Source organism: Epargyreus clarus, unplaced genomic scaffold (genome assembly GCF_041222505.1).
Source record: "Epargyreus clarus isolate Ecla_fem2 unplaced genomic scaffold, WU_Ecla_fem_2.2 ptg000003l, whole genome shotgun sequence".
Lineage (NCBI taxonomy): Eukaryota > Metazoa > Arthropoda > Insecta > Lepidoptera > Hesperiidae > Epargyreus > Epargyreus clarus.
Window position 1 is genome coordinate 10,079,593 of NW_027332211.1, and position 23,418 is coordinate 10,103,010.

A 23,418-nucleotide genomic window follows, 5' to 3' on the forward strand; every position below is an offset into this window, starting at 1 on the left:
TATCATATTTTTCAGTTTTCGTAGAAATATATTTTGCAAGGTAGTGAAACCGGTTGTGGTTCGAGCCCGGCGGCACCACCGCCACAGCCACACCTATTATACGCAATGTTAAGCGCTGCTGTGTTCAGGTTTGAAGGGTGTGGTAAGGTAAAAATGTCTATCCTTAGGTAAAAATATTTAATCCTATCTAGGGATGATTACTGATGTCAATAGGTGGCAGTAGCCACTTACAATCAGATGGACTGCATGCTTGTCTGCTATATTATCTTCTTTAATTTATAACAATATACCTACTAACTCTAAGGTTACTATACTCTTTGACTTTAACTATTTATATCTATTTTATGTCTATATTTTTTATTTCATTTACTCAGAAGGCAGAGGTTTAGTTTCAACCACTAGAGCAACACAGAACACTACCGAGTTGCATTGGTGATAAAAAATAATAAAACAAGGTGAAGCTAACGGCGAGAAGCCTAGACCATAAAAAATTGTGTCTACAGTCTACTGTCTATGTACCTCAAAGTGTCAAATGTCATTTCAGTTAAAAAAAATCAGTTTCATCCTGAGTCCTGAATTCTTGACTCCTGCCTGAAGCATCTAATGGTGCGGCTACACAATGCTCTCGCGCTGTGCCTAATGTTGCTGCGATTATTTCCGTCACGGGCTCACAGCCATAATTATGATGTCCTACTTGCAACATTCTTGCGTTGTGCCCTATTCTATTTACAATACTTTATTTAAATAATTCTGATAACTTTTTTCGATAATATGCGATAAGAAGACATTTCATATTTTTCTGATGACCTCTTTTTGAAAACATACTCAGGAAACGAATTAAGGAGATGATTAAGTCATCTGAATTACCGATGATACAATATATAATTCAATTGACTAAAATATAATACAATAACGTGTTTAAGGTGCTTATTTTTTTACTCAACATAAACATCGCGCTAATAAACCAATTTTTTTTTATCGCTGGGCATCAGGAGAGCCCTGGCCATACGACGTCCCTTACCACTTCCCTCGCCAATCGCCATTCGTCAAGGATGTGTGGAATGGAAATAATAACGGCAACACGAAAAGCATAGTGTGGCAGCACTATAAGCCTGAGGTTTTATCTTTCCTTTCAACAGTTTCAGTTTTCAGTCAGTCAAGTCAACTCAAGTCAATTACTTGTTGGAGTTGTAGGAGTATACCTATACTTACAATAAGTGTATTTTTGAATAATTGATAGATTGATCCAATAAATTTATTTGTTTTATTCGGTTCATTGTTTGATATTAATTCATATACTTAGCTGTGTTTTCACTCTTTACACTTAACTTATAAGTTATAAGTAATAAACATCAGTGACGATTATTTTGATCTTTCTCTTTACGTGAAATGTTATGCCTACATACATTTACGTAAAAGGAATCCCACTTTTCCCTATATACATACCTTACAGATATAGGTATGTACGTATGTAACAATCTAGTCAGGGGATACCTGCTTATGAAATTTCGCATAGTTCGCACTTCGCATCACTTATACAGCTTCGTAGTTCGCATACATATCGAACTATCGTGAAGAGAAAGGAACATTCGGAGAAAGAAATCTGGAGGATTGAGTTGTAAGTAAAATCAAGGAAATTAATATTTAAAGGAATTGAAGTTGATAAACAAACTTATGTGGTACTTTAACATCATCAATACCAACTAATCAAAACAAACCTTACAAATAACTGTTACTGGTTGAATTTGCATGGCTAGTGCAGTTAGTGCAATTGTTTTTGTTGTTAAGGAAAACCTTGCAAAATATTAATTTGGTGAGTGTAGACTGTACTCCTGACACTTACGACCTCTTAATAAATACCTATTGAATTTAAATTTTCAGTACCTAGTTTAAAATCAGTTACGAAGATGAACTGAATTATTCTTCAGTGTGTTCAATAGTAAGGAGGAAAACACCTTTACATTTCACAACTTAGCTTTTCATTTTAATAACTTTTTTATTGGAAGTTTATAATACAGATTAGCCTGTTTGATTGTTTACAATCTAAATCCTACTGGGTATGTAAATTTCTAAAAGTTTTATTCAATGTTATTACTTATTTATACACCACACATTTTTATAATTACTACACACACTGTTTACTAAGTAAATAAATAACAAAAACATTAAAATTTCTTTAAATTTTATTAGCATGAATGTGAATTGTCATAATAAGTTAATTTAGTGTCTAAAACACACATATGCTTCACCTTTAAGTCCTTTAATTGATATTAATATGTCTGGCAGACATTTCTTTCGCTTGGGGTTTTTTATGATTGTGAAAACTGGTAATCAGACTTGTTGGCACTTGTGTTATACTTTTCTTTCAAATTTTGTATATTAAATTCAAATCAAATTATGTATGTTTTTGTTTTTTTATCAAATTTATTATATAACTAGCTGTGCCCCGCGGTTTCACCTGTGTTAAAAAGAAACAGGGGCACAGCTAGTTCTAAAATATAAGTTGCCTAAGTTACTCGTTATTACTTCAGCTACCTGCCAATAAAAGTCCCGTCAAAATCAGTCCAGCCATTACAGAGATTAGCCAAAACAAACAGACAAAAATGTTATTTTGGTGTATGTACTGTATATATATTCATATGCATGTAGTAAAAAGTGGTTTTTTCAATATTAAAAACAGACACTCCAATTTTATTTATATGTATAGATAGATCCATTTTTCAGGCATAGGAAACGAAGAGTAACTATTATATCATATTTATTACAATAATTTATTTTTCAGAACAATGATGTCACATAAACAGACTCCGTACAATCCTGTCGTCTCCCAAGGCCCAGGTTATGAAATGACACCATATCGGTCCCAGCCTCCTGTGCCACCTGGTCCTATTATTCAACAGCCTGTCCAAGGTATCATTTTAAAACTCATGTTATCCTTTGTACAAAAATTGCAAGAAATTACAAAATTTTTCGTTCTACTTAATACTATTCATATTTTAAGGACAAATTTCCAAAAATCTTTTCATGGAAAGTCCGAAACCCCGTGTAACAAAATAAAGTTTTAATACAAGTGTAATGTTAGCATATCCACCTTCTGGTACTACAACAATCGCCACATGGCTTAATTTCTGCTCCAAAATGTTAAACTTTTCACAAGAACTTAAAATCCTGTCTAAATTCATGATAACTATTATAAGTTAGATCAGAAATGCTAGGGTGTTATGGTATTAAGGCTTAAATACACTATCAGCAATGTTCACAGTAATGCAGTAATGTTCACAATACTAATGTGATATCTTAAAAGATGGTTGAATGAGAATGGTTTGTCCACCACACCAAATTCCAGCATGATATGATTCTTCCATTTCGCTGGACAGGTATGGATGCTGGCTTACTTACAAATGAGGGGAACATCTTACTCCTTAAGAATAGCTTTAGGTAAATCCTCTGTTTTACATTTGTCTGAGTTGGTTACAGATGTGTGTGGGTGGCAGTGACCACTTAAGATCAGGCAGACTGCATGCTCATTTTGTTACTTTATCCTTATAAAAAACTATAGGTATAGAATAGTAGTACAAGTACATACAATAAAAAGACAGTAATAAATACTTTCAGCTGATTGGATGTCAATGCCACAAGGACTCAGAAATTGCCCGCCTGGTTTGGAATATCTTTCGTTGATTGATTCGCTTCTGATCCACCAAACAATCGACGTGTTAGAGGTTGTTGTCGGCTATGAAAGAAACAATAGATATATCATAAAAAACAGTGTCGGCCAAAAAGTGTATTTCGCGAAGGAAGAAACCGATTGCTGCACCAGGAATTGCTGGGGATCCATGCGTCCGTTTGATATGAAAATCTTGGATAATTTCGAGAATGAGGTAAAAAATATACATGTAATTTTAATATCCGTCGCCGTTGTTTTGAACACACCACTCTTTCTGCATCTTGTCTATAAATTTATGTAGTATCATAAGCACTTGTGTGAGAGTAAAAAGCATCGGCTTCTATTTAACTTAATACAGTAGAAACTCGATTTATTGGATTTATTGTTGACGTTAAGCCTCAGGATAATTTAATTCATGATGCAATTTTTTTTATTTTATTTAAGGTCTCCAACAGACATGCTACTTCCAGCATCAGCTGTCAATGATGTAACTGCTTAAAGAATAAAACGTTCTCAAAAGTGGGTGAAGTCTACCCATTTGCATTTTGCCTAAACCTCTTTCACTCTAAAACGACACCTTTGTCCAGCTATGGGAGAAGAATGGGTTTACTACAATAATATATACAAATATACAAATAATTCTCTTAGAGTACTAAAGACTTTTTTCGCCAACAGAAATATTAAACGATGACATGACATAAATTAGTATTTTTAGTTCTATATTATTTTTTAATAATATCATATAATTGAAAAAAATATTTTTCTTCAAAAAAGTAGGTAGCAGCCCTAGGTGCGCTGTATTCTTGTTTACTGCTATAACAAATCTCTACTATCCAGGTGATGCACCTTTATCGACCACTCGCGTGCAGTGGGTGCTGCTTCCCGTGCTGCCTGCAGACACTCGAGGTATTCTCTCCGCCCGGCACGCTCATCGGCACCGTGGAAGAGGTTTGGACCTTCTGCAAGCCCTGCTTTGTCGTCAAGGACGCGAATAACGACGTATTGCTCAAGATTAAAGGTCCGATTTGCACATGCGCCTGCTTCAGCGACATCGATTTTTTTGTAAGTGGCCGTAACTTATACGAGTCCGTAGTGAAAGTAGGCCTTGTTCCGAAGCGATAGTAGTATAAAAAAATTGTCACTGATAATTTGTATGTGCTCTGGAAAGCCCATATAGTCGATCCCATTTGTAAACATACAGTGGTCGAATCATTTACTCCGCAACATTGTATTATTTATGAAATTATGTAACTCCACAATTCTATTGCACTAACAACTGATTACTCATAAGTGACGACTCATGACATATTGCAACTATAATTTAACTCTTCAACGTCTCTTCAACTTTGTCGCAGAATGGAGACAGACTCGTAGAAGGTGGAAGAACCTTTTGTGGTTCGATTTAGGCGACACCACCACCACACCTATTTCTGCCTCATAACAGCAGTATTAAGCGCTGCTGTGTTGTGATTTGAAGGTTGTGTTAAGGGAGACATAATTTTCCGAGCTGTTACAGCTTAGTCCTAATTAGCGCACTGCGACGACAATTGAAGAGGCTTCATATGCTACGACTTCGATTGTAAAGATTAAAGAGAGAAGCATGGGGGATTCAGCTCTTGAGAGATCCCTCTATATCTAGGCAGTTTTTAAGGATATAAATACCCACCGATTGATGCTGATACTATCTTATAATGACATTATAATATTATATTATAATAAGTCTAGGATTATATATTATAATAATATAACATTATTAGATTACCAACCCTGCTCTTCTTGGGCGGGGTACGATTGAGTAAATTTATTGAGCTGCCTTCGACTGCCTTGGTGTTTAAAGACACCTGCTCAAAGAGCTCACGCAAAAGCGGTCTGTCCCCAGGTAGACGAGTGTGTTAGAGCGCGATATCCTTGAGATGATTAAGTGTACCCTAGTCGGTACGGTATATACGCCGCGCCGTATGGGTCGCAAACACATCCAGCGACGGAATACGGAGGTCCCGCTCCAGTACATCGCTTATATTGTATCGACCGGCTCCCACGATTGCTCGTAGAACCAAGTTTTGCTGAGCTAGGAGTAGTGCGCGCCGTGACCTCGATACCAACGCATATCTTGTTAGGTAAGGGAACGAATGTACGTCTTGTAGATACCCAATTTCGTTCTCAACGATATTCTGGCTGTAAACCATTCGGAGTATCGCTCGGGCTGTTCGCACCTGGCGGAGCATTAGCTTGACCTCCAAAGTGTATGGCAACATGCGAATCGATACAACATTCTACGTTTTTAACAAAAGGCTGCCACGCCAACTCCGTTCGAATAGTATTGCGATAGCCTTACTGGCATTGATGGCCAAGCGATACTTTTCCAGCTATATGTGCATGGTGGAGTAGGCGTTGCATCTTCCTGGTAGCAAGCGTAACCTTCTGAAAATAGAAATTTTATCTCCCCGTCAATATCCCTGTTTGGAATTGATTGCAGATGTCCATGGGCACAGCCCTGCTCATTTGACATTTCAATTTCATAAAAAAAGTCAACTACCCACTTCTACCTTTTCATAAAAATGTTTTAAAAATTCGTCTACAATATAGCTTTGTAAAAATTAATTGACCAATTTGAACGGGGCTAACGTGCTAAGATAAAGCTGGTAAAATCGCAAAATCCTCCACAATGCACGCTTCTGTGGAAGGTAGTGATAATAATAGCGAATAGTAATATTGCTGTAATGTTTCGTTCGAAAATTTTAACAAATACCCATTGTCTATATTACAGATCAACTCCAAAGATAGCTCGATGGAAGTGGGTAAAATAACCAAGCAGTGGACCGGGTTCTTCCGCGAGGCGTACACTGACGCGGATAACTTCGGTGTTAAGTTTCCCATGGATCTTGATGTCAAGGTTAAAGCGCTCTTGCTTGCAGCAACCTTTCTAATTGTAAGTTTATGTACAACTTTCCTACCCTATAGGTCAATGACGTCTGCAGTTGACGAAAAACGATTTTTCAAAAATAAATTAGGTATAATATTTACCATTATGTTTTTATAGGTTAAGTTTGTTTACTACGTTTTCATGCCTTTATTACTCAACCGATGATTATGAAATCTTGCACACATAGTGTGAAAAGAACCTAGAATACCTTACATCTCGGGAAGAGGTACTGTTCCCGAGAAAATTGGAAAATCTTATACACTTATAAACTTGTATAACTCGAGTATTCCTGGACCAATTTGAATTTTCTTTTTTTCGTCGTGTGCTTTGCACGATCTTTATTCGAGGACCTTTATGATTTTTCAATCCATCCTCTATTTTTATAGCTCAGTAGCTATTTTATTGTTGCAATCATTTAAATCATCGTTTTTATATAGAACTAATTCTATGTATTTTTATTTACAGGATTTCATGTACTTCGAGAGTTCCCAAAAGTGATTACATGAAGATGTTTTCTTTTATTTTACTCGAATTTCAATGTTGAAAATGAAAAATGTTAAATATGATTTAATTACCCGCCTACAAATTAATATTTTTTATATTCTATGTTTGACTAATAAGTAAAAAGCTTAAAGTATGTATGTAACTTGAATATTTTATTACATTAGGTGCATATTACTTGTAGCGCGTGTAAATGCTTGTATAGTCCGCGCCAAACTACTAGTCCGCTCTTAAGTTGTTTCTCTGAAGTTGAATTTGCTATGGTGAAGCGACTCATTTCTCTATTCAGAGTGGACTAGCAGTTTCGCGCGGACTATACGCGCGTCCTACCCGCATACGTGCCACTAAAATCTTATCTTAAAGACTGCAGAGTTATTATAAAAATCTGCGTACGCGACGCGCGTGGAAGCGTATACACGCGCGACAGGAAATGCTCAAAACTTGATAGATTTAAGACGAGTGACATTAATTAACCTACTGCGAAAAACAGGGATGTTCTGTATTCGACTGTACTACTCGACCAAGCCAAGTAAACGAATGTCAAACGTCACTCGCTAGATATGTGCGTACCGTTGGCAAAAAAATAATAACTTGTTATGAAATGTTGATTATAAATCAATTTACGAAATTTTAATTAAATTTCTTTCTAATAATTTATACATAAACGACGGTTACGAAAACTAATGAGTACAAAAAAATAATGTAAAACGTAAAACTCCCAATATCATTGTTCGCTCTTCGCTATCTTATTTTTCCCCGTTTTGATACTGTCTTTACACAAGACACCGTCAAAACTTAATAAATAACAAAGAAACAATAACTATGTACACTGATAACTATAACAAATAATAAACCAAAATGTAATCCAGAAATTATTTGTGAACTGTGAGAGTGACGAGTTTAGCTGCGAACAGTACTGAGATATGAGCGGGACATGGGGCAGTACTCGGGGAGGGAGGCGGCATTCCACCCGTTCGTCTAGTTGGCTTGGTCGAGTAGTATGTATTCACTTGTTTGGTTCTTATTTTGAGCGTTTTATTCTAACTATTAAAGTTATAGTTAGTAATATAGTTTGTCTATATTATAATATAGACCTTTTGTTATATTATACCTTCACTTATTATAACTATGTTTATAGGAAGTTTGTTTTTATGATCTTATTTTTATACAAATTTTTAAATAATTTTACATACATTTACATGTTTAATTTTTTTTTTTTTTTTTTTTTTTCGATTTAAGAAGAACTTTATTTCTCATAAAGAATTTATAATTCACTTACTGAGAAATCATAACTTAAAAACATTATAATATCGGGCGTAGGTACAAAAAGTTATGTTATGTTAGAAGTTTACCATCTAGTTACTTAGATGACACAAAATAAATGAAATTATTATAAAACTGGGTTAACGTTTATCAAGTAATATTGATAAGTGTAACATTATAAATGCACCGATGATTGGCTTTAATACTTTATCAATTTATCCGTCTATGATGTTTAGAACTATTTTGGGCGTTTTAGTTATAGCTTTAACTACTTTTTAGACTAGATTTAACTAACTTACTAACTGATTTTTGTAAACGTCTACATTTTAAAAAGCATTTATGTTTTTATAAGCATTTATTCTTAGACAAGAAATTTCTACTTATTATTGTTTCATATAAAACGTCACTATGAGTATTTTTTTAATTTATACACGTTAAAACACTCAGTTATAGGGTAGGTCATAGATTAGTCATAGATTCATAGAGTTACTAATCTATGGGGTAGGTTAACGATCTAATCGACGCCGCTTCAACCAGCTAAAGCCCTTTAACCGAACGTTTCACATTATGTATATTGGCTTTCTTAAACTAATGAATTTACTATTAGTTATGCCAAAGTAATGTTATTCAAAAAAAATCGGGAATTAAATTAAAAATTCTGAAACCCCATCGATCCGTCCATCTGGTCATAAGCGGCCTGTGTCCCTCTTGCCTAGACATGTTAATCACTCTGAAGCCTCCGGGTTTTATTCAATCATTTAAACATTTTTCTGACTCTTTGAGGAAACAAGTTACTATTACTAATATACCTATTAGACATAAAATGTTAACGTAATAAGTACTCGTATATGCATTTATTGGCAGCCATCTGCTTTTACTTGGAATAACATTAATTTTAATGGTGGTTTAAACCAGGTATTTAGCTGCCTTGGGAAAACTTTTCCTTTGTTGATAGTGGCATATTCCTGAGGTTGTTAACATCAATTTGACTGCCATCTACGACGAGCGACTTCGACTTATCGCTGAGCGCTGAGAGCACTCTTAACTGGTGACCGAAGATGCTCACATAGTCGGCAGGGATCCTATGACTAGTTCTTTACAACGGGTGTCTTTAACAAATAAACGCCTTCGGCCACAAGCAAATGCGCCTGAAATCCTGAATCTGGTATATATTATATAAGATTAGTACTAATGTATGATTGTGGCAGACAAAATCATATGATTTTGACAGGTGTCCGCGCAGCTATGTTACAGTGTAATAGATATATACTAACATCAATACACATTGTATAGAAAAATACATTTTGTCTGTCATAGTATGCGTCTCACATGCTTTATGTGTTAATGTGTAATCTCTATGAGTAAAGGAACCCTATAATAGTAAAGGCATAATATAGATATGCATAAATATATAGTGTGAACATATAAAATATGCACAAAAATATATATTTAAATAAAAAAATATTTTATATATTGTGTTTTTTATTCTACAATTTTGTAGACGGAAACCGCAACTGCGTCTCGATACTCTATTTCTCACCAGCGAGTGATGTCTAATTTTTGTATATATTATGTTTATAAAATTTTGATTGTGGTTACAATATGCAAACTTTCATAAACACAGTAGGTAAACCACAGACCTGTATTTCTTTTGTACCCAATTACTGCTGAATCATTCTTAATATAATGATTAAATGTAATTAAGGCTGAGGTACAATAAATACGAGTGTGCTTTAGAATGTACTTAAAAGAGAGAAAGAACTGATTTCTCTTACTCCTACAGTGTGATAAGACAATATGCCCTGTGTCTTAGATATACAAAACTTATTTATTTTGTACAAACTTACATTTAACATTACAGGATTATCCTAATGCGTTAAAAGTACATCTTACATAATTTGTTCTAATAAACACTATCATTTAAAACATTCATAAATACTATTGTAACGGACAATTACTCTTTTTATTTACGTATCTCTCTATTGTTGGTTGTGTCTTATTTATAAAGTGTTTAATATTAAGAATTTATGGACATTTGTATTAGTTTATAAGGTAGCACGTAAGGATTGTTTATATTATAAAATCAAAACGTTTATTGTTTGTTTATTGATAATTCAATGTATAAGAAAAGACTTAAATAATGTAAAAGAGATAGACCTATAAGTAAGAGCGAGAGGGCTATTGTTGTCTCCGTCCGACAGATAGCGCTGTCTCTTTCGGACACGCCCTCGCAAGGTGGCGCGCACCTGTGGCGTGCGCGAAACGAATATAAAGAGGCATATTTGTGAGGTGGATTCCCCTCTTCTTCGATGTAGCAAAGGCGTTTGATAAAGTCTGGCACCAAGGCTTGCTTTTTTAGCTCTACCATATGGGAGTGCCAGACAAGCTCGTGACCATCATACGAGACTTTTTATCCAATCGCCGATTCCTCTTCAGAGTGGATGGCACACGCTCATCCCCTCGCTCTTTACGAGCCGGAGTCCCCCAGGGCTCCGCTTTATCCCCACTCCTATGCACACTTTATACTAGTGATGTCCCGCGCCATCCAAACGTGGAATTAGCCTTGTTTGCGGATGACACCGCCCTTTACTACACCCATCCAAGCCCCTCAGTCGTCACCTCGAAACTCCAGTCCGCGGCCACCGCCCTAGGCGAATGGGTTAGGTAATGGGGAATTGAGGTCAATCCAGAAAAAAGCCAAGCTGTTCACTTTGCCAGAAGGGCTTACTACCTCTCTGCCAAAAGGGACTGCTACCACAGGACCAAAGAGGTACTTAAACAAGCATCATTGTTCGGAAAGCCCATCCCATGGGCTAAATCCGCCAAATACCTAGGTGTCACACTAGACAGTAGGTTGAACTTCACTGAGCACATCAAAATAACGCGAAATAGGGCCGCTTTCGTACTAGGGCAATTCTACCACATGTTAGGCAAGAAAAGTAAAATGGCACTTCGTCATAAAGTGACGCTTTACAAAGCTTGCGTTAGACCCATCATGACTTACGCCAGTGTAGTCTTTGCACACGTAAAACTCATTGAACGATATCACAAGCATGGCCACGGGCTGTCCCTGGTACGTGCGTAATGTAGACCTCCATAGAGATCTTGAGCTACCCACCATCGCTCAATACATGAAGCAGCTTTCCAAAAGCTATTTTGATACAGCTATTGACCACCCAAATCAGCTAGTTGTCAAGGCAGCCAGTTACATCCCGATAAGGATGCAAAGGCTCTACACAGACGCCCAAAACATGTCCTAGACTACCCTGATGATAAGGTCACGTTAGACAACGCCCTCCGGCAAGGAGAACCCCCTCCTCACCCCACACACTCAACAACAACAGATTCTACATACCGTCCGCGCCGGCGGAGACGAGGATCCCACTACAACACAACCGTCACACACAAGGTATCCCCGCGTGATCGGTCGTGCTTCTCCTGTGCCCCACATTAGCGTAACTGACCTAAGCTGAGGTCCGTACCTCATAGGAGGTGCCCTTGGGTCAGCCGGTCAATCCCTATATGACAAGAGGTGGATGGTCAGGACTCCGGCAGTAGCTGGGTCCGCAACGGACGGCTTAGTGAACCGGCAACGGTGACCTAAGCTATCCCTCCCTTCCAGCGCATAGTCTTCTTGTCCCGGCTGAGCCTTAAGCTCGCCTCCTAAAACCCGGTGAAGCTGTACAGGTCGCTAGGACCAACAGTAACTACACAAATCGAAAAAAAAGAGGAGGATTCATTCCCTCCGGCGCCTCCGATGAAGATACATCTAAGAAAAATAAATATACAGTCCATTTTCGAAGCAAAAAGTCTTTCATTCAACCTGGCACCGGACCTAGATTAGTACTAATCTATGGCCATCGCATTAGGTGTATGAAGCGCGCGTGTGAGCGGCGCATCGCGCAATAGGTAAGTGCGGACACAGTATAAATAAAAATGTACAAAACTTATTTTGAATTCTTTCTAACATTATCTTATATTTAACTTCGTTCGGAGCCCATATGTCTGAATTATATTCCAGGTGGCTTCTTAGCTACATATATATCTTAGCTACATAAGCTTTGTATTCGATTAAAACTTTTAGAATTGTAAAATCATAAATCTCAAGTTTAAATGTACTACATAATAATTATAAAACATAATAAATGAATAAAAGAAATACATTTATACAGTGTATTTTTTATTTATTTATATTTTTAACCTTATTTCACCAGCTTTGCTTAATTTGAATATTCTCAAATTTCTGTTTCTAAAGTTACAGTAAATAATTATTAATCTTATTTACAAATGACTATAATTATATATTTTAAGGTCGTATTTTTATAAAATTAGCGTAAAAACTATATACTCTTTACCTGGGGAAAAACATTTGTCTGACGCTGATCGATATTATAATAATCGATAGTAACGATTGAGTCGATAGTATCGATACAATCGATAGTTGTGTTGAACGATGGCATGGGCTTTTTTAGATTAAAACTATCTATAGCGGTATTATCGATAGTTTGGCAATACTAGAATAGATGGTTTTTGAAAACCGCCACAAGAGAAGACGGAGATAGTTTGTTTATAATTTTGTATTTGGAAAAGTATCCAATATCCATATTGGTACTATGGTGGCGGGTCACTATATTCTTGATCTGTGGTGTGATCTGTGACATTTTACCTTTAGCCGCTTGTCAAATTTGGCGAATTGGTAATCAATGGGCATCAGTGTTGATTTTCATAGTTTTTTTATCAATAAAGTTTAATTCGTAGCGCAAAAGATTTAGTAAGTATCTGTTTAATTTTTTATCACAATATGAATCTTTTGTTTTATTATTCTCCTGAGGCCCAGTATCCAATGTAGTTTATAATACAAATAAAAGGCCGCTGCTCAGAAATATTAAGCAATTCAGTTATTTAACAGTGTACCCAGGAAGTCGTTTTAATTGTTACCAACAATAATAAACAAAATAACATTATAAATTGTTATAAAATTTGTAACATAATATTGATGTGCGGTTTATCAGAAAGTACATACAATTGAGATTGTACCGGGGCCGGCTCTCAACAAAAACCAAAGCTTTCTAAAAACACTGATTTACAAGCTATAAACACAAAGTAGTTTCTGATTAAAGCCAATAATTATTTCTCGCATGTTTAAGAATTACTTTATTTCGTTATTGTATTACCTATATTCATAGATTAGTAAAGATTACTCATGCCTAACAAGAAAATGTACCCAGTTTTGAGAATTGAAATAGTTGCGTAAAAAAGTTTTGCTACGTCTCCGTGCTAAAATGTCCCTAAAATATTTGAAATAATTATTTATTTATTACGTAAATTACGTAATTATTACGTAAATTAGTTATTTATTCGTAAATTTTCTCTAAAAATGTTTTTATTTGTCAAGGATCAAAAAAAGAACTTACTAAAATAAGCCATTTGTGGCTTCATTCAATTTCAAGGCGGCGAAGTATCTTTACTAATCTATGCCTATATTGTAGAACTTTTCGTGAATAACATTCCAAAATAGTCATTAAATTATTTTTTGGGCGCTTTACAACAAAAAACGATACAATCGAGTATAACTGTAAAGACAGGAGTGCTTGAGATACTATCTTTGCAATATAAAAATACAATAACAATATGTATAAAATTGATTATTGCTATTTCCTTTTTTAAGGTGTTGCAAATAATTACGCACTCCTGAAATAATTGGTCACTGTCGCCCATAGATTTCTGTAATCTAACACCGGTAGAATTGGCCATCTACCTAAGGCCATAGATGCTTGGGGCTACCCACATACCCCCCATGTGTCTGTCTTAGCATGCTTAATACTTTACTTAATACTCTCAGTTGCAAAAATAACCATTATGTACACTGAATTAATTTTGAAATTACAAACACTCAAAACAATTTTATTTTTTATATTTGGTTTCTGCAGAGTCAACATGTCACACAAACCAACTCCATACAGCCCCAACTTTCCACCGAGTCAGGGATATGCTCCACCAGCAGAAGGCCCTAAGAATGAGGAGAGTTACCCTTTGAATCCACAAGTTGGATATCCAGGCCCACCCCATCCAATGCCTATGCCAACTGCTGGACCAGTGCTTCCTCCTGGAGCCCAGCCACTTCCCGGAATGCAGCATGGATTTCAACCTGGATTCCAGCCTGGCTTTCAACCTGGTTACCAACCTGGATATCAACCTGGCTTCACTCCCGGCTACCCACCCATGCCGCAAGGATACCTAGCTCCTGTTATGCAGCAACCCATTCCTGGTAAGTTTTAAGATTAAAGAATAAAATTAGTATATTTTGTATAACTAAAAGGTATCTGTCAGTACCCTGTAGTCTGTTTTGTAGTAATTGATTCAGTAATAGTTTCACACCCAATGCCACTAGCAACAAATATTGGTGACTGCAGACAAGCTTGCAATTAATGGGGCTTTTCAAATAAGTTTTAAAGTAATAAAAAGTTATTTGTTTACATTGTATATCGTAATTACTTTGAGCAATCTGCTGTATATTAAATTAATGGAATGCTATATATCAATTAACAGCCTGGTAAGACAAATGAGTTCTCAATCTATTTGTGTCTGTCTGTTTGCTTGTCTTGCACCTTGTCTGGCACCTATAAAACATGGAATCCTAGTATGTGGCACTAAGTATAAAACACAGTAAAAGGTGATATAACCCTTCATAATTCCGAAGTGGTGTAAGAGTACAGTTTTAAGAGGTAATATACCTCATATAAGTGTTACTTGTAACAGTAACTCCTCCTCGCAGTTGACTACTGACCTCAATTAAAACTCTTATGTGGTGTGATTATACACATCTGTGGAAGTTGTCACTTACTCTTAGGTAGACTTAGGTATATTAATTGTATGCTACTTTTATAAATAAAGAAAATTTAATTGGTTTTATATGTTTGAAAGCAGTGATCTCTTTGTATTGTTTTTGATTAAATGCCTATTTGTATGTATATGTTAGGGTAAATGTGCATAGTGCGGTTGTCTATACTAATAATATAATAATAATATTATAAAGAGGAAAACTTTATTTGTTTATTTGATTGTAACGAATAGGCTCAAAAACTACTGGACCAATTTTAAAAATTATTTCATGATTCGAGAGCTACATTGTCTACGAGTAACAAAGGCTATATTTTATATGAAATATATTTGTTATATAGATTTTGAGGTGGTCCAAAGTTTGCCAGGTCAGCTAGTTATGTATAATTACCGGGAAATATGCATAATTACCAGTGCTTGTGGTAAAGGTTGTAAAAACTTTCGAATTAATCACATTTACCGGCAATTATATAAAATTACCATACCCCTTTAGTAAATGTAGTAAATAATGAATTCAAACATCGGAATCAAATGCTATGGGGTGGAGTAATAAAATACATGCCTTACTATCTCGCTTATAAATATTTTAAGTACATTATAAGTACAGTATAAGTACTTTATATGATTTGTGCCCACACGCTCGCAGGGCCCTGCCGCGCCCTGCTCGCTTAGTTTTATATCTTCTTTTATGTTCCAACCTAACCTAATCAATCCTAAAGAATTTCATACTGGCTTGGTTTTGGTTAGGTTAGATCACTATATTTACCATGTGAGTTGGTAATTATCGGTAATTACCGGTAAATATAGGTAATTACCGATTGCTTACATTTACCGTAACATATAATATATCTATGTAATTTCACAGTGGGCTCATTTATTGGATTAAGTTTGTATTTACATTGGTAATCAGAAGTTGGTTATTGTTCTATGATATTTGCACATTTTATTGACAATATTCTTGTCTTATTTGTGTCATTGGTTACAGTTAACGACACCTTATAGATAAGAGGTGTTTACTCTGCATATACTAACAATTAGTCTGATAATAGCAATTCAGTTGATGCCAATACTTGGTGGAATTCAATTACCAATCAATTTGCTGGCTAATTAAACAGAAGTTTAAGTGTTGTGTTATTGTAAATTACAACAAATATTACAGAGTTAACAAAGCAGCTCAAACAATGCTAGAAAAGAATTCAAAACCTGATTTTGAAATATTGTTTGAAGATATTCCTCGTAATAACATAAACTATGACTTTTCTAAAGTCAAAAATCTTAAAAAGTACATACTCAAAAAGTGTTCACAAGTAACAACAATTAAAAATAAAAGTGTTTATATTAAAACTCTGAGTGCATCCAGCCTTAAAAGATCTTTGAGTAAAATTTGCAGAGATATATTTAAATCTCGTTATTCTGGTTATGAAAAAATGTTGTCTGATGAAGAAAAAAGGTTTTTGTATTTAGATTATAGAGTGGTGGAGGGTCTGTAAATAATCATTGCGTAGTTTTTTTATTAATATATGCATTTTACTTAAAATTACAATATATGTGTATGTATGTCAATAATTGCATGGAAAATGACTTATTTATCAATTAATAAATAAGAGTAAGTATATTTCAATAAAAATTCAATTCCATATGTAGTTCGTAAGAGACCGCCCTATCTCTACACAACACCTTCCATAGCGTGACTAGGGTACGAAGAAGACGCGCTACCTATTCCAAATGTTCAGAGAGACATACTTATCTGAGGCGTTCCAGCTTAGTCCTCAGGGGTAGCGGCGAATCTATGGAATACCTCAGATATGAATATCTAATCCTATCTGCAATTGATTACAAATGTCCATGGGCGGCAGTTGCCACTTACCATCAGGTGGACTGCATGCTCGTCTGCAACTCATACATATGTAAAAAAAACTATATTCAAAAGAGATCTTTTTTAATCTTGAAAGCATTTTGTAAATATTTACAGGTGGTTGGATGGCTATACCGCAAGGACTCAGCAACTGTCCGCCCGGCTTGGAATACCTTTCTATGATTGATGAGCTCCTGGTACATCAGAAGGTGGAGTTGTTGGAGTCCTTTGTGGGTTTTGAAACGAACAATAAATACACGATAAAGAACAACCTCGGTCAAAAGGTGTATTACGCGGTGGAGGAAAACGACTGTTGCACCAGGAATTGCTGTGGGCCGACGCGTCCGTTCGATTTGAAAATATTGGACAACTACCAGAAGGAGGTAATTATAGTTTATCGGTTTTTGTGTAGGTAACTTTACTTTGATTTCATACTACTACATTATTGACACACACTTTGGTATTTTGTTTGGGTAAATGACAAATAGGTTTCGGAGCGTATAGCAAGGCCAATGTGTAAGTTATGGAAAAAAGTGGTGCGAGGATGCGAGTCTGACACCGGATACTATATTTAGTTTAAGTATAACAGATTCTAAGTATTGGCCGCCATTACCATGGAGATAGATCAGTGCCACATTTTTATATATTTACTAGCTGACCCGGCAAACGTTGTGTTGCCATATAAATAAAAATAAGATTTGGTATTTAGTATTCTAATTATTTATTATTATCACCTCACGACAAAAGGTCAAATACCGCCCATAGACATGTATAGACAATACCGCGTAAAAGTTCAGTGTAGGCCTGTTCAGTTCTAGATAAGATTTCTTTATGAGAGGTCGGCCAAAGACGTTTTTCTTCCCTGGAGGACCAAGTTTAGACACCTCATTTCTCCCTTCGAATCTATATATAGTAGTTCTTATATAGCTTTTTTAGGTAAGTAATCATTTCATCATTATCAACCCATTATTGTCCCACTGCTGGGCAAGGTCTCCTCTCAGAATGAGAAGGATTAGGCCATAGTCCACCGCGTTGGCCAAGCTACGAGTATCACTGCAAGTAAGTGAGGTAAGTAATAGCTAGAATTTATTGATTGACCACCATTACCATTCCAGGTGATTCATATGAACAGACCGCTCGCGTGTGACTCTTGCTTCTGTCCGTGCTGGCTGCAGAGCATCGAGGTGACCGCCCCGCCCGGCACGCTCATCGGCTCCATAGAACAGCAGTGGTCCATCCTGAAGCCCTGCTATGTCGTCAAGGACGCGAATAACGAGGTCGTGCTCAGGATCAAGGGACCGCTATGCACATGCTCGATCTGTGGCGAAGTTGACTTCAAGGTAAGTTAGGTTTTATTATTTTTACACTATAAATATCTTTAGGCGCGTTGAGTGATTTTTTGATAAAGAAAATCTGAGATTCGCGTCACTGACCTATGTCACTGACATGTAATGTTAAAAGTACCTATATCTGTAATTATGCGTATGTTTTATGTTGACAATACTAAGGTAATAAGAAAAAAATGCTGCTCAATCGTTTTAAGTTCTCACATCTGGTGACCCTCCGATTGCTGTGAATGCCTTTTTTTAATATTGATGTGCATACAAAAAATTACGAAGAGACCTATGAACAAGAAAATTGATACTGCAGCGCAAGTTCAAGTTAATATTATAGACTATTTGTTACGAATTTCTGATTATGTGGACAAAAAGTAGTCAAGGTTAATGAATTACAACAGGGCATTCGTCAGATTTGGATGATTTCATTCGTCTCAAACAGCAATTAACTCGGGTTAAATGGTGACTAAACGGGTCAAGGTGGAAGCTCATCGACATACACTAAGCTAAACTCGTGATATCTAAATGCAATATTTTTTATACATACAAGCGATACGTAAATAAAATACGCGTAAATATATTTGTAATATATGACTTGAATATAAGAGAATTTGATAGGGACTTTATATAATGCATCAAAGAGATAAGATTATGATGATAATGTAAATCTCCCCGTACTTAGTATAATACGTAAATGCATCGAAGTAAAAATAATATAGTACCCATACAATATGATGTAAGTAGTGATAACGTAATGGTTAAACCTTGACCTTCTCAATCGATAGGATCGAGGTTTGAATCCCAGGCGCACACTTACTTGCGTATTAGACATTATCACTGGGTTTAGCGAAGGTTTTGGTGAAGGAAAATATCGTATGGAAAATTATACATCAAAGCTATCTTTAAAAAGGTATGTGAAGTCTACCAACCTGCACTTAGCCAGCGAGGTGGACTACGGCTTAATCCTTCTCATTTTAAGAGGACACCCGTGCCCACCAGTTGAACAATAATGAGTTAATTACGACAATATTATATGTTTAACTTTGTTAATAACTTCAGTGTTTAATAATTGCAGATTTATTCGAAAGATGGTGAGAGAAAAGTCGGTAAAATAACGAAGCAGTGGTCGGGAATGGCGCGCGAGGCGTTCACAGATGCGGATTACTTCGGGATATCGTTCCCTATGGACCTCGACGTCAGGATTAAAGCGGTCCTGCTTGGCGCGTTATTCCTCATTGTAAGTTTGTTAACAGTATAACAAAAATTTCGAAAACTCAATTTTAATTTGACACTAGTGAATGCAATCCCGACTCGAGATCGTAAAGTCGAGATCCCGAGACTTTCAGGATCTCGTCTAGTTAAAAAAATCCCATCACTGTAAACGATGACAAGTGCTTGTTGGTTATAGTGAGGTTAAATAAAACAAAATATTATTGGAAACAAAAGCCTTTATCCTTTAATTTAACTAAAGTAACGAAAATATTAACAGTTTTACTAAAATAATCAAAACAAGGTATATAATAGTTAAACATTAAAAAGTAGTTATGGGTGATTTTACGTAAGATAAGGTTCGCTTATCAAGGTATGGACGTGACGCGACGTAGAAAGCGATTTCAAGAACGATTTACGTAACGTGATCAAGGAGTCGGTTCCACTTTATCGGCTCACGACGCAATGTTCCGTAGATTTATTTTTAAGGATATTTATAAATGAGATACATTAAAATCCCTTTTTTTATAATATAGGAGTAGCAGACGAGCGTACAGTCCACCTGATGGTAAGTGGCTACTGCCGCCCATGGCATCTGTAATCAAGCCCAGATAGGATTAGATATTCCCACCTGAGGTCGGCCACAGATGCGCCGCTACCCCTGAGGACTAAGCTGGAACGCCTCGGTGTCTCCCTTACCACACCCTTCAAACCGGAACACAGCAGCGCCTAACACTGCTGTTATTAGGTAGAAATAGGTGTGGTTCTACGTAAAGCATAGATTCGATTGCGTTGCCACTTCTAAGGACTAAAACGGTCGCCGCATATGTGAAATAGTCTTCCACTGAAAACAAGAACTTCGCCACAGTAGTGTCGCGGTGGTACTTCCCCGATCAAATAGTTAATAGAACCAGCTGACACCTACAGTGTTATTAGTACTAAAGTGTTTTGTTTTTTGGTTTCAGGATTTCATGTTCTTCGAAAAAGGCGACAGAAATGAAGCTACGTCTGCTGTGCTGTAAGTCATTACTGACAATGATTAATAATCGGTCTTATGAAGGTCTACTGAATGTAACCCCCTTGATTTAAGAATCTCTATATTGTTTTAATTTTGGACGATTTTTTGCTTTATTTACTCTGATAAATATATATTACAGCTACTTTGCTTCGTATAAAACACAGTTTTATAAGCGCACTGTTTGTTATAAAATAATTATTTATATTTTTAGTGAAGTAAGAAGTTTTTGGTTTATCATATTATTTCTTATGAATTTTCTTATGAATATATATTATTTAAGCACACTGTTTGTCATAATGACCTATAAAATAGGCTCATTTGTTTATTACAGATACGACACAATTTTATACTCTTGTCAATAAATATTCATAAAGATAAATATTCTTCTACATAGTCTTAAACTACATCCCTACCCAACTAAAGCATCTATAATCACATAATCGTAATGAAAATTGTACATAAATTAGATTTATTCAACTTTTTTGTCAATTTTCCTGTTCCACCAGAAATAAAATTGTTTCATACAATTTCAAAATACTTTCGGCAATTACATAATAATATAAGATTCATACACCTTTTCAGTAACTTCCATTTTCTTCTCTAAAGGGCTTTATAAAAGTATAGGAAAAGGTTACCTTTTTCTTAAAGTTCACTTTTAACATATTTTTATTATAATAGTAGAGCGATATGTCCATCTCGAAACTGTCGTACGATGAATAATTAAACCTGACTGTCTGTTATCTCCAAGCATATAAGTAATACAACTCATTATGAGAAGGCTTATAGTTCTCTAGAATACGAATATATGCATATTATTATTGTTTTTGAAAATATTCTAAATATAACGTTAAATACATGCAGGTCACAATTTTCTGAATGTATTACAATTGACTATATTTTATTATATCCATGGCTTACTCAATGAAACAAAGATGGCAATGCACATATTTAATACACTAAATTTATCTAAGTTTATAGGGGTCCCCTATGATTTGGCTGCTATATTTCTTTTTGTATAAATAATTAACAAGAATGCAGTCTACAACATGCTGCTACATAGGTAGTTGTACATGTATAATCGACCCCAGGTATTTTTCGTACATTTAGTACGTACGAAGATTTGTTGATATAATAGTTATATCAATTGTTATTACTTGATCAGTGGCACCTGCTTTCAGCCCAGTTTAGTTTTATAGTTGTTTATTATGAACTTAGAGCGCTATAGTAACCCATTACCTCTAGGCAAGTTACATGCGTATTGCACTACTTTTATCACCTTATATAAAGATACACAAGTACATCATATTGAAGCATAATACTATAATTGAGTCAACATTCTTACATCAATATAATACTCGCACTATCAACAGGCTATGTTATAGCATTTATTATATTAGAGTCCTACACTTTTTATGAATATTATCAATCAATTGCCTTCTCTATACTCGGGCAACTGACGTAAAATGCACTAACCATGTACATCATGATGAGTTTCTGATCTCACATGCCATCTGTCGCCATAGTATAAAATATAACAAGGTTCTAGTCCGCTCCAAACTGGTAGTCCCCTTTGAAGTTGTTGCGCATAACTACAAGCTTATATTCCATAGCAACGGAAGGGCACACTAACGCAGCTATTTACACGTGGGCGAGAGCGGGCAGTGGACGATTGCCGGAAGGGGTCCCGCGCTGTCTTCACCCCGCTAATATCTACAATTTGCTATTCGACTTGACTCCTATATTCAGAGCGGACTAGCAGTTTGGCGCGAACTATACTCGTCTACCTATTCCGAATATCCTATCAAATTCGGTTTAACCATTTCCAACATCATTTGAGAATCAATGGAGTGCAATGCAAGCAGTGTAAGCATGAAGTTAAAAATTGAAACCTATATATTGTATTGACACAGTTTATTGGCCTACTTTTTACAAGAATTTATCCATGACTTCATTTATTTATATATTATTTCAATATTGTAGCTGTAATCGTTTGAAGTGTCCACTCCAATAATTATGAATGCCATTTGCTTTTGTTTTTTTAGTTAATTGGCTTTAATTTTATAAATTACGAAAAAAAAATCTGTATTATTTATTTGGCAAACTATTACTTAAGCATTATAAATTTAAATACAGTGTAAACTCTTTATAACGAATTTCAAGGGACCGAGCATATTTATTCGTTATAGAGAGTTTTCGTTATAGGGAGGGAGGAGAAAAAATCAACCCAAAACCAATTGCAATCAGTTCTGTCACACTTTTTCGTTTCTTTAATGCTTACTGGCCATCTTGACAATTTCAAAGTTGATTTACAACTGATAATACGCGATAGGTGACCATGGTATGTATAGTAACTTAGACAGATAAATTCCTGCAGACAATGTAATCTAAGAATAATGGCACACGTGTTAAGGCAAATAACAAGAACAAAAGCGAAACGTCCGTTTATGAACCCCGTAATCTTTCTTAAAACTTTCGGCACCTCAAAAGGTTACTTTTTTAGCTGCTTATAAAACAATTCCAGTGTAAAAATATTGTTCTCGTCTAAATATGAACGTATTTCTTCGTAATAGAGAGTGACTGTTGCGTTATAAAGAGTGAATCAATGTATGGGTTTTAATGTAAACCAATCAGTTGAACTTATTTCTACGTTATAGAGAGTTTTTCGTTATAGAGAATGACGTTACAAAGAGTTTACACTGTATATGTATTGATCTCTTTTATATAAATACATACAATCTTAAATCAGTATTATCCAATTGGTTAGTTTGATTAACTTCTTATTCTTTTGTACTTGCAGAATGAGGA

The 23,418-nt window shown here is 35.5% G+C and overlaps 2 protein-coding genes across 2 annotated transcripts; both read left to right on the forward strand.

Moving 5' to 3' along the window:
• Positions 1-771: 771 nt before the first annotated feature.
• LOC140753515 (phospholipid scramblase 1-like) lies at positions 772-7,521 on the forward strand. The gene is made up of 6 exons (XM_073088184.1): positions 772-1,618; positions 2,783-2,910; positions 3,616-3,881; positions 4,505-4,729; positions 6,435-6,596; positions 7,056-7,521. The coding sequence occupies exons 2-6, from the start codon at positions 2,787-2,789 to the stop codon at positions 7,086-7,088; spliced, it is 810 nt and encodes a 269-aa protein (XP_072944285.1). The 5' UTR covers positions 772-1,618; positions 2,783-2,786; the 3' UTR covers positions 7,089-7,521.
• Positions 7,522-12,982: 5,461 nt separating this feature from the next.
• Positions 12,983-23,317, forward strand: LOC140753537 (phospholipid scramblase 2-like). Its single transcript, XM_073088218.1, has 6 exons — positions 12,983-13,125; positions 14,285-14,622; positions 17,167-17,432; positions 18,165-18,389; positions 19,462-19,623; positions 20,561-23,317. The coding sequence occupies exons 2-6, from the start codon at positions 14,292-14,294 to the stop codon at positions 20,615-20,617; spliced, it is 1,041 nt and encodes a 346-aa protein (XP_072944319.1). The 5' UTR covers positions 12,983-13,125; positions 14,285-14,291; the 3' UTR covers positions 20,618-23,317.
• Positions 23,318-23,418: the final 101 nt, after the last annotated feature.

What these genes read in the sequence shown, in the direction of transcription:
- LOC140753537 (XM_073088218.1), top strand. Translation starts at nt 14,292, where the DNA reads ATGTCACACAAACCAACTCCATACAGCCCCAACTTTCCACCGAGTCAG. An exon ending in TGGACAACTACCAGAAGGAG is followed by an intron (nt 17,433 to 18,164) that starts GTAATTATAGTT and finishes TTACCATTCCAG; the next exon opens with GTGATTCATATGAACAGACC. An exon ending in TTGGCGCGTTATTCCTCATT is followed by an intron (nt 19,624 to 20,560) that starts GTAAGTTTGTTA and finishes TTTTGGTTTCAG; the next exon opens with GATTTCATGTTCTTCGAAAA.
- LOC140753515 (XM_073088184.1), top strand. Translation starts at nt 2,787, where the DNA reads ATGATGTCACATAAACAGACTCCGTACAATCCTGTCGTCTCCCAAGGC. An exon ending in TATTCAACAGCCTGTCCAAG is followed by an intron (nt 2,911 to 3,615) that starts GTATCATTTTAA and finishes AAATACTTTCAG; the next exon opens with CTGATTGGATGTCAATGCCA. An exon ending in TCAGCGACATCGATTTTTTT is followed by an intron (nt 4,730 to 6,434) that starts GTAAGTGGCCGT and finishes TCTATATTACAG; the next exon opens with ATCAACTCCAAAGATAGCTC.